This window comes from Semicossyphus pulcher, unplaced genomic scaffold, assembly GCF_022749685.1.
Source record: "Semicossyphus pulcher isolate SPU_LCO1_2020_fin unplaced genomic scaffold, fSemPul1.0.p SCAF_21, whole genome shotgun sequence".
Classification (NCBI taxonomy): Eukaryota; Metazoa; Chordata; class Actinopteri; order Labriformes; family Labridae; genus Semicossyphus; species Semicossyphus pulcher.
The window spans coordinates 12583888-12595860 of NW_027211695.1; the positions used below are offsets into that span (position 1 = coordinate 12583888).

General features: G+C 38.6%; 1 protein-coding gene across 2 annotated transcripts; it reads left to right on the plus strand.

The window, feature by feature from the left end:
- The first annotated feature begins 5023 nt into the window (after positions 1 to 5023).
- LOC138600929 (endothelin receptor type B-like) lies at positions 5024 to 10904 on the plus strand. 2 transcript variants are annotated; one of them, XM_069672481.1, is made up of 7 exons: positions 5024 to 5668; positions 6020 to 6147; positions 6307 to 6505; positions 8588 to 8740; positions 8811 to 8944; positions 9303 to 9411; positions 10446 to 10904. In XM_069672481.1, exons 1-7 carry the CDS (start codon positions 5024 to 5026, stop codon positions 10542 to 10544), a joined length of 1467 nt encoding a protein of 488 aa, XP_069528582.1. In that variant the 3' UTR covers positions 10545 to 10904. The 2 variants fall into 2 exon arrangements, with proteins under 2 accessions (XP_069528582.1, XP_069528584.1); XM_069672483.1 differs by having other exon boundaries at positions 5195 to 5668; positions 10490 to 10904.
- The last annotated feature ends 1069 nt before the right edge of the window (positions 10905 to 11973 follow it).

Sequence of the window (11973 nt, forward strand, 5' to 3'; positions counted from 1 at the left end):
TTATCTTCAAATCCTCATTTATTTTGTACAATTTCTATAGAGCTGTGAATATAGTAGAGATGGAGGAAGTATTCACATCCTTTACTTAAGAAAAAGAACACTAAAGCTCCGTGAAAGCTATCATATACAAGTGCAAAATGTTTCAAAAGTAAATATTACTGTAAATATAAAAATGTAAGTATAAAAAGTAAAAAAAAAATGTCTCTACTGTAATATGTTCCATCATTATGATTACTTCTGTATTAATGAAAAAGCAGGATTTAATGTTATAGTTGTTTGAGGTGTTTAAGTTTGCTTAAAAAGATTTTGTACAGGACTTCAACTAATTATTAGGTTAATGGCTTGTACCTTCCATCAAACAAAATATAAACCTTTATATACTTATTTGTGTTTTAATTCAGGCTGCAAATCCAGGCATTGAAGTGTTTATTTAGACATATTTTTTAGTGTGACATTGAGGCAAAAAACAGTAACCGTAAGTATTCAGAACGAAACTAGACACAGAGTTATTTACACACTAATTAACTGAAAAAAAGAAATTTTAACTTAGAAACTTTATGTATAGCACCTTTAATACAAAGAAAGCAACTTACTGTGCTTTATAATTTAGCAAAGCCCTTTGTGACAGTGACACCAACATAAAAGGTAAGGGTAATAGTAAAATACAACAAAATGTCAAATGCATAGCTGTGTTATAAACCATCTTTAGATCTGCTTCCAAAATAAAAGTTGATTTCCTGTCAGGGTAAGCAGCAGTATATTGTAAGAACACTTTTTATTTGCAGATGTTGGATGCTGTTTGAGTGAAACGTTTCCATCTCACCACAACTGGGATGGAAACTCAGTAAGCGTGTGTTTCTTTGTCTTCAAAGAGTTCCTTATAAAGTTTCGTGTTCATGGTGGAAATCTGCGGCAGCTGAGACGGAGAGCCTGTTTCCTGTCTGTCTGTGTTCACGCTGAACGAGAATCTGGGTTTGATTTGCTGCAGAATGAGACTCTTTGGATTTGGTTTGTTTGTTCTTCTCGTTCTAATTACTGTCAAGTATAATTTGTTCATTAAACAGCAGCACTTTTAAAGAGAAAAGTGAGAATTAAACAGGTTTTTTTAATGATACAGCAACGAGTGGAAACTAATAACCTAAGTGAGGGTTGGTGGTCTGACACACTGTCAAGAGGTCATCACAAAGAGGTCATTTCAACATACTGAGTCATATACCTCCTCTTCATTTCTGCAGTTTCAATCTGTAGTTTCAAGTCTTCTTCAACACAGCCCAATGTTCATTTACTCAATTATGCTCCCATTTAGAGTCACAGGTTTTTCCTGTTTGTTGCTAGCCAAAATTAGCACCACAAATAATATTAGTTAGCTTTATTGTTAGCTTATGTTTTAGCATTTGCTATCCCCACCCACCTCTCGAGCTGCGCAAGGTATTTAACCTGTTTTTTCGTAAAATAAGCATCTATATGAAAAATGTCATGAATTTCAGATGCACCTTGCTAATCAACCTAGCACTACAGTTAGCTAACCCCTCCAACCTCTATTCAAAATATGTTAAATTCTGAAAATGAATGAGTGATGTCACACTGGCTCCTCTACTTTTTATATAGTGTCAATGATTACATTCCTGAAGTGACACCAATGATAGGTACATTAATGTAGTTATGCAGAAGGATTATCTTAGCATACGGTAGCGTGATAAGGGACAGATTTCCAACCCCAAGTTCTTTAATACTCAAACTTTTACTGCAGCTAGCATAGATCTAAAATAACAGTGGTCAATGAGCAGGTTTTCATGTTGATATATGTGACTGAAACACTGTTAGCATATTTTATACTTACATACTTAAATACATTTGACAATCATTGTTCTATTTCAGAGCTCTATTAGATTTTCAGGTAAGATTTTGGCTTCCAGGAACAGTAATATGGCATAAAACCTGTGGGCCAATAATAAAGAAGAAGTCTTACAATGTGTGTGTCAGAGGGATCCTATTATCTGCCTGCATGGTTCAAGTCACGTAGAGCCTTCATCAGTTTATCTTTACTTAAACTGTAATAAACAAACAACACACATACACACACACACACACACACACACACACACACAGACGGCCCGCACATCTCCAGTAACACAATTACTTCCCTGAGATACAGAATATATCTCTGACATCGAGTAAATCTCAACTTTATGGGGTCAAAGGTTTGATGCTTGTAAATTAAACTAAGAGTCTGAGAAGAAGTCAGAGATCTAGAAGATAGATATATAGATATATAGATAGATTGATGTTAGCCAACAAAAGATAGATAGATGTTAGCTTAAAAGCCAAGTCACGTAGAGCGTTCATCAGTTCATCATTACTTAAACTGTTATAAACAAACAACACACACACACACACACAGACGGCCCACACATCTCCAGGGACACAATTACTTCCCTGAGATACAGAATTTATCTCTGACATTGAGTAAATCTCAACGTTATGGAGTCAAAGGTTTGATGGATGTAAATTAAACTAAGAGTCTGAGAAGAAGTCAGAGGTAGATAGATAGATAGATAGATAGATAGATATTTGCTAAACATAGATGTTAGCCAACAAAAGATAGATAGATGTTAGCTTAAAAGCTAGATAACAGTTAGCTAACTGTCTAGCTAGATTGTAATGATAGATAGATAGATAGATAGATAGATAGATAGATAGATAGATAGATGTTTGCTAAACAGAGATGTTAGCTAATATTGACATATGTTCGCTTGTGACAGATAGATTGATGTTAGCTTAAGCAAACTAGATTAATATTAGCTAACTATAGCTAGGTGTTAATGATAGATAGATAGATAGATAGATAGATAGATGGATAGTACGGGCTAACATTAGCATCCGTAAGCTACTAGTCATAACAGGTCTTGGCTGTAGCAGCAAAACCCCTGAGTGTATGAAGTTGAAGAACGATGTATTTCATTGTTATTGTATAACTTTGTATTTGTAAGTAGAAGTACATATCTTTATTCAAAAGTTCAAGTATATGAGTTTAAAAAGTCCTCATTTTGCAGCACCCAACTTCAGGTTCCTTCTCTTCACCAAACTGTAGCTGACTGCAAATAAATTAATTGTGTACAGAATTTGATTTAACTAAGATTAAAGTAAAGAAAGAGATTTGAGTGAACGCTGATAGAGAGCAGGACTTGGTGGTGTCAATAACTGAGTGTGGAGTCTGGCATCGCTGGGGTTCAAACACTCCAATAAAGTCCAATTTGTTGTTAAAATACAGCAATAAATTTAACTGCCTCAATTTCCACAACATTGTTTTATGAACAAACTCTTTAGTGGTAAAAGTTCAGAGTCGCCTCATGTCAGAGTTTTTATGAGATGTTCCACTGTGAACGACAGAGGAGGAGGAGGAGGAGGTGAGAAGGGGCAAGGGAGAGAAGAGAGGAGAGAACGTGCAAAGAGACAGCTAATGAAAGATAAGAAAGATAGGGAGGAGGGGGAAAGAGGAGGAGAGAAAAGATAGAGGGAGAGACAGTAGAGAAGTACGGGCATGCAAGCATTTACTGGTATCAGACAGAGAGAGAGAGAGAGAGAGAGAGAGGAAAACTGAGCTCTATCAGTCAGACTACTTTAGTTTTGCAGTGCAGACCAGTCTTCTTCTTCTCTTGTATACATCCACGGAAAGAGTTTGGACAGATTTAAATTAACTAAAAACACAGAAGAAGACAGAAAAACACCAACAGGTGAGATTTTAAATATGTTTTATTGCTTTGTAAATGTCCACTCAGGTGGAAATTTGAATTTTGAGTGAGGAAACTACATTATGCCGCCAAAATGAAACACTTTTGTCATGTTAAGGTGTACATGTAACAGTTCATAATGTGCTTATTTGTTTGAGAATTTGTGTCTAAACTCCGGATGTGAAATTCTTTCTAATTACATGGAAGCAAAAAGTGAGTCCTATTAACCTAATTTCAAGAAGCAGCAAGCAGCTGCGTTCAGCTGTAAAAAGCCAGTGCACATGACCTGGTCAGAAGTAAACAGCAGGCAGACACAGTTAGAAAATAACTGGTGAACATAATCAAATTTCTTCCAGGACTGGTGGAGACCAAAAACTGAGCTAAAAATAAATACTTTTTTTATTTGGATTTCTTAGGCTGTAATATACACAAACCTGATTGGATGATAATGTTGCTACAAATCTATGAAAAAGAGCAACTGTTAGATAAAAGAGTGCGACAAATCACGTTCAAAGGTTCAAATCCAGTTCAAACATGAAAAAATCCAAAAGTCTGAGAACTGTGAGAAACATTTCACTTTGTTCTTCAAAGTTTCTTATCAACCCCGTTTTGTATTCATCTTTCTCTCCAGATTCTCTCAGAGCCCAGAAACCTTGGAATCATCTGAGAACCCTGAGAATACCTTCTCTACTCTCTACTGGTCCCCTCTGACGTCAACTTTTAAAACACCCAGAGACTATAGAACTTTCTTCAAAGCTGATCCCGGAGTCTCAGATTTAGGGTTAGGGTTTTAGGTAGAATCAGAGAAGGTTCAGGAATAAGTTCGGCAACAACAGCAGATTTGAAACCAGATTCAATGGGTTCGAGATTCTGTTCCGAAGCTAGCAAAAGTTCTGGATAAACTCCAGGTTCCAAAGTTTTCTCTGGAGTCACAGCAGTGGGGTTCTAGAAAAGGTTCTGGAAGCACAGAAGATTTTAGAACTGGTATCCAGAAAACGTTTTGCATTAACAGCAAGTTCCAAAGAAGGTTCTAGAAGCACAGTGGGTTAGAGACTCTGTTCCGAAGTTAGAAAAAGTTCTGGATAAATTGCAGGTTCCAAAGTTTCCTCTGGAGTTACAGCAGTTACAAAAGGGTTCTTTAATCAGAGAAGGTTCTTGAACTAGTATCGGGAATAGGTTCTGCAATAAGAACAGGGTCCAAACAGGGTTCTGGAATCACAGTTGTTCAAGAATCTGTTCCGAAGATAGAAAGTTCTGTAACTATTACAGTTTTACTCTTGATTCACAGCAGGATGGTTTCTGGAGTCGCAAAAGTGGATTGTTCTGGAAACAAAGTGGGACCAAGATTCGGTTCCCGATCTCGATCCATGCCCAGGATGTTTACCGTGCTGCTGGTTGTCTGGTGTTTGCTGTTTGTCGATCCTGTTGGCTCCCAGGGAAACTCCTCATCGGAGCCATCTCTCTCAGATCTGATGATGTTGGACCTGCCCGACTTCCAAGTCACTGACCTACCTTTAGTTCCAGTGATGGACCTTCAGATCCAGACCCAAGACAGGGAGCCACACCTGGTCCAAGAGACTGTAAACAAGGCCCCGTCCTCACTGGAGAAAGGAAAGACAAGACATGCGAGTAAGCTGAAACACAAACATGAAAGAAAGCCTCCGTCGTCTTCCACCAACTCCTCCTTGGTGTTTCGTAAGCGCCCGGTATCACCCCCTAGCTGCCTGAAGGACACATCTATTGAAACAGCCTTCAAGTACATCAACACGGTGCTGTCCTGTGTGATCTTTGCTGTGGGGATCATTGGAAACGTCACCCTGCTGAGGATAATCTGCCAAAACAAAAGCATGAGGAACGGACCCAATGTTCTGATTGCGAGTCTGGCCTTGGGAGACCTGATATACATCGCAATTGACATCCCAATCAACGTCTACAAGGTAAACAGCTTCAGTATGTTGTTACTAATACACACTTATGTATTTAAATACATCTGTAATTATTCATTGGGTTTTACTTTTACTTTTAAATTAACAGGAACTTTCAAATAAGGCGATAAGAAAAGTCAGTAATGACACTGTATTTATTAACCAACCACTTATTACACTGAGTCAGACTGAGATGCATTATGGGTAACCGGACAACAGCCTTTGGTAGCGGTGTGTTGTGTGTCTCAGTCAGGAGGCTGAGTGTTACAATGATAAGGACACTAAAATACCCCTCAGACACTGATAACACACACTGACACCTTGATATTATGTTAATTTGTGTGTGTGTGTGTGTGTGTGCAGCTCCTGGCGATGCGGTGGCCGTTTGCTGACAGTGTGTTTGGGCTGTTCCTCTGTAAGCTCTTCCCCTTCCTGCAGAAAGCTTCAGTCGGCATCACCGTCCTCAACCTGTGTGCTCTGAGTGTGGACAGGTAACACACATACACACATTTATAAGTAGTATACCTACGAGGACCCCCAATTAACATACGTGTAGAGCCCAGCACCTGGGCAATAAGGCCAAACAACAAGACTTAATGTATTCAGTTGTGGGAAGTTTCAATATTTAAAAGGAACCCCTTTGTCTCCAGGTATCGCGCCGTGGCGTCCTGGTCGCGGGTGCAGGGCACAGGTGTTCCCACGGTCACAGCGGTGGAGATCGTGGTGATCTGGCTGCTGTCTATAGTGCTGGCTGTGCCTGAGGCCGTCGGCTTCGACATAATCACCTTCAACTACAAGAACGCCACCATAACCACCTGCATGCTGCAGCCTAAGACGCCCTTCATGACTGTGAGTGTGTTTGTGTTTTCAACATGTGACTGAAGCTACACAGGGAGGTGAGAGGGTGTATGTGTTTATGTCAGTGTGTTGATAGCTTCTGTAAACCTTTTTTACACTCTCGAAAACAGTCGGTTCTCGAAAATGATTCTTTAGATAAAAAACCATTTCAGAACCTGTGAAGGTGTAAAGAACCTGCAGATTAAGTGCCCTCTTGGATGCTCATCCATCCATCATCTACACCGCTTATCCTGTTCAAGGTCGCAGGGTGTTGGAGCCAATCCCAGCTGTCATTGGGCAAGAGGTGGGGTTACACCTGGACAGGTCACCTGTCAATCAGAGGGCTGACACATAGAGACAGACAACCTTTCACGCTCACATTCACACCTACAGGCAATTTTAGGGTCACCAATGAACCTAACGAGCATGTCTTTGGACTGTGGGAGGAAACCGGAGAACCCGGAGGGAATCCACGAATGCACGGGGAGAACACGCAAACTCCACGCAGATATGCCCACTATGTCTGAACCGGGGTTAGAGCTAGGAACCTTCTAGCTGTGAGACGACACAGCACCACCGTGCAGCCCCAAACTTTAAACATGATAAGGTGCCCTGTATGGGGCTCTTGAGGTTGAGAAAATATGATGAAGTTCCCAGAAGCCGCTCTTCTCCAGTGGAGAGGGGTACTACATACTACTATTCCAGTGGAAAGACATGATGCAGATTCCCCTCTGGTGTAGAAAATTCGATCAAGTTCCCTCTATGTGTCCTTTCTATGGAGAAAATGACATAAAGTTCCATCTTGAGGGCTTTCCTGTGGAAGAAATTTGGTAAAGTGTCCTCTCTTCTACCTTTCCAATGGAGAAAACGTGAAGCAGTGGCCTCCAGTATGATCCTCCAGTCCTGCATTGCCCTCCACATACACATTTTCAAACTAGCATGGTTTAAGTATGTGCACATGGTGCACATTCAGCAGTTATGTATGTAGTTTAAACTTTAATTTTAATGTAAGAAAATTGTATAACAGTTTGTATCTAATCAGTTAAGCTCAGAGTGGTGTGTGGAGTTTCCTTTGTGGGAAATTAAAGCCACTTTGGTCCATTTCCTCGATCACTTTGTTGTTGTGCTTCAGGACGAGGTCTCTTTGACTCTGATAGTTTAGAGCATCATTTCCTGTTTGTATACTCAGCTCACAGCTGGAACTAAACACAGACACTCAAAACTGAAACTAGGTCAGCTGACCTGTTATCAGTTTATTAAACACACTCTTTCTAAGAATTTAACTGTAGGAACTACTTACTACTCACATTACAGAGGAGCTAGTAGTTCTTTTAAAAGATGAGGATCCAGTGGTTCTGGTGGTAGGTAAGTTCTAGGGTGGTACTTAGTGCAAGAATCATCCAATGGGTCTTCTGTGTCCTTAAAGATCGTAGGATCATTCAGTTCCTGGTTCCAGGAGGCTATGGGGCTCCCTCTGTAACTTCTGTAACTGTTCTAGAAGGTTTCAGGGATTTCAGTGAGGATAGTCCAATGGATTCTAGAATGTTGAAAATAAGTGCTACATTGTTACCAGATACCCAAGAATGTTAAATCATTGCGAATGCTACGATTGAGACAACATGCCACACTGTGTTTGTGATATTATTAGCTCTTTAAAGTTGTGAGGTTCTGCGTAGGTGTGAAGTACAGAAGGTGTGAAGAACGCAGAATAAACTAATTATCTCTCAGTTATGACAAGACTGAGAGATAGTGTTCTTGGGCTTTTAGAGAACTTAAGATAAGTTCTGATGGTTCTTTAGAAACTTAGGGAGTCACTGAAAGTTCTGAAAGCTTTAAGAGTGTATTTATACAACTTAAGAGACTGTCTCTTTAAACTTGGGGTTATAAATGTTAAAAGAGGTTGAAACAGGGTTTTCTAAATCCTGTATTTACTCAAAGAGTCAGGGAGGCTCTGGATTTCGAAAGGTTTCAAGAAAATTCTTCTTAGTCGACAGAGTGGTTGTGGATCCTGACATTCCTACAGTAATCTGTAATGTTCTACAGGAGTTGTGTCGGCTCTAGAATCTTCTGAATGTGTGTTTCTCCATGTTGCAGTTCTACCGGGATGCGAAGGACTGGTGGCTGTTTGGCTTCTACTTCTGCGTCCCTCTGACCTGCTCGGCTGTCTTCTACGGCCTGATGACCTATGAGATGCTCCGGCATCAGAAGGGAAGTCTGAGGATCGCGCTGAGTGAACACCTCAAACAGGTAAGACACGATCTGGTATTTTAAATAATAATACACATGCGATCCTCTAAGGTAAAGTTTGTCTCTGCAGCGTAGGGAGGTAGCTAAGGCCGTGTTCTGCCTGGTGCTGATCTTCGCTCTGTGCTGGTTTCCTCTTCACCTGAGTCGCCTGCTGAAGAGAACCGTCTACAAATCCCACGATGCACACCGCTGTGAACTCTTAAAGTAGGTGTAGAAACACACTCACAGTAAAACATGTAATGAATATGAAAATAAATTCTTTAAGCAGTAATTATTTTGTATTTCTTTTAGTTTAAATAGTGTCACCTCGTCTCTGGCTGCAGCTTTAAAATCATCTAAACATTAATTTCACTTCCTTGTTAGCCATCATACTTTCATTGATGTCATCTTCTTAAAGTTCATTCACTCCAGTACTATACAAATTAAAGGTACTTCTCCTTTAATTAAGTCCATGTCCATGTTTTGCTACTTTATACCTATACTGCACTAAACTCAGAGGTGAATAGAACTTTTTTTAATCCACCAGCTCATGTTATGTGTTCATCTTCTTCTGTGGTTGCAGTTACCTCTTGGTGCTCGATTACTTCAGCATCAACATGGCGACCATCAACTCCTGCATCAATCCCATAATCCTCTTCTTTGTGTCCAAGAAGTTCAAAAACTGCTTCAAGGTAAAAAAAAACCAAACTATTTTTGAATTTTGTGGTCTCCTTAAGTCAGTGTGACATCACAGTGAGGTCACAGGGTCAAAGGGCGTGAGACAAAGATATAAGAGAGTGAGAAAAGAGATACCATCACATGTTGCGCAGAAATCTTTGGCACAGAAAGTGTTAAAGGTCTAAAAATAGAAAGGTCGCGACCTTTGATAAAGACTTCTGGGAAGTGATCTGTGACCTGTTTAAAGGGGCATTACACTTCACACACAGGTGCAGTCATGAGAAGACCACCTGCTTTTGAAAACAATCTGGTGAAGCTTTCTAAAGTCCGACCTTTTGACATCACAGTGACGTCATCTGGGGTTATCTTAGCTTTTGCCTGGAGACTACAAAATCACTAAGGAGGACGGAAGCTGCCAAAACAAAAAATAAATAGATATACAACAGAAGGAATAAATTAAAATGCTTATTGTTTTATTATGTTATTCTATTTTAATAAGCTTGTTTTACCAGACTACAGATGAGACAATAAGAAGGTAAATAAATAAAGAATTAAAAAATAAAAGGAGAAATTAAACAGCCAAATAAATTAATTTAGGCATAATTATAAAGGAAAAAGACACAAAATAGAACAAAAATGTAAAAATTTCAGGCACATTTTAATTAATTTTTATGCACATTTATTTATTAATTTAATTATTTTTGTTTCATTACACAGAAATTTAATTCATCATTCAAGTTGTGTATTTATTTATTTTGTATTTTGACAATTTTGGTCCTCCATATTTAACTAAAGAAAGTGTGTGACACGCAATATTGACACAGCAAGAGTTGAAGAAAATGGTGCTAAAGATTGCATTATGTGAAATGCAGTTTCAGGTGATTACGGAGCTTGATAACTACAGGGACCAAATATCAACACGTCAAAGACTCTGTTACTTTAATTTTGCATTCTTTTTTCAAAATCTGTCACTCTAATAAATCGGTCCCCCTCTGTCTCCCCCTTTTCTCCCTCCTTCCTGTCTCCCTCTCCCTCTATCTGTCTCCAGTCCTGTCTGTGTTGTTGGTGTTATTCTGGCTCTCTCTCCAACAGTATGCTGCTGCTCCACCGTGGGACGAGTCTGCAGTACAAACACACTGACCACTGACAGAGAGAGAGAGAGAGAGAGAGTAACTCAACCGGATTGAACCAGGACATCCAACAACCACTGTAACACAACAGATAACCACTATATCATCCTGTAATGTGTCGTTTTTACCTTTTTATAGTATATTTATTCAGCTCTTCATATTATATTTCATTAAAGATAATACTGTATGATGATGTATTAAACAATATAAGGCTAAAAGTGTATTTTATATCCAAGAAGAAGAATTGTAGGCCATGATTTTGAATTAACACGATCACATATGTTTGTAATATTTGCGTGTCCACTTACTTTTGGCCATGTAGCGTATTTATTACTATGTTCTGTATGTAAAGTATTCTATTGCAACTTTTCCTGCAGAGAAATAAAACTACTTTAAAGTCTAAAAGAGCACTTGCATCCCCTAGTGGTTAAAGATGTCATTACATCCCACAATATGAGAGAGTTTTATGTTTTTAGAGACTTTTAGCTGCAACTAATGGGGAATAAAGTCCTGATGGTGGTGCTATAACAATTGCAAATGAGCCATAAACTACCTTTAGCTATAATCTCAGACATAAACAACAGTATTCATCATCTGTGCATCACAGCAAAATGTACGTAAATCTCATTTTTATTACAGTTGTTTAGATATCTTTTTAGTGGTGACATCGTGAATTCCCTTTTGTTATTATTATGTTTTAAATAAAATAAAGTAATACTTTTATTTATTTATCAATAAAGCTATAATCTAAAAGTTACACAGAGATTTGTTTAGGTTTACGTGTGTTTATGTGTGTAAAATGTCTTGGATTAATTTTCCAGTACACTGCCCTCAATAATGAGCTTTCCTCGCTAGCAGTATGCTAACATGCTCACAATAACAATGCTAACGCCACCATGATCCTGTCTTACTTTACCATGCTAACATTTGCTAGTTAACACAAAGGTCTACTATTTAAAATTTGGTCTTAAAACCAATCATTTGACAGTTTTAAATTGAACCTGATGATAGCACCCATTGTATGCTGCTGGAGTAAAGCAAAAGTCAGAACCAAATATAAATAAATATAAATAAATAAATCAGACTAATGTTGAGTTACTCCACAGTTGCCTACAAGTGCTATGGTTGTTTAGCAGTTCTTAAGGATGGCTAAAACATACGTTAAAATCTGACATAAATACAGGTGTCGTCTTGGACTCTTTTCTAAGTACCATTTTCAATAAAGAACTTTCACTTACAACTACATGTTCCTTACACTGCTGTTTTTGCTAAAGTAAAAGATCTAACTACTTCTCACTTAGGGTTGCTGTAAAAAAAATCTAGTTCCTGTTTATTTAACCACCAGATTTTTCTTCCAGGCATCGTGGAGGGGGTTCTAATTAAACATGATTAAGACGCAAATAAAACATCAAATGATTTAAAATTGGACGGAATGTGGAGCAGAAC

Excerpts from the sequence above, each read along its gene's own strand:
- LOC138600929 (XM_069672481.1), top strand. The coding sequence starts at position 5,024 with ATGGTTTCTGGAGTCGCAAAAGTGGATTGTTCTGGAAACAAAGTGGGA. Across the intron at positions 8,945-9,302 it reads CACCGCTGTGAACTCTTAAA|TTACCTCTTGGTGCTCGATT; the intron begins GTAGGTGTAGAA and ends CTGTGGTTGCAG. Across the intron at positions 9,412-10,445 it reads AGTTCAAAAACTGCTTCAAG|TCCTGTCTGTGTTGTTGGTG; the intron begins GTAAAAAAAAAC and ends ATCTGTCTCCAG.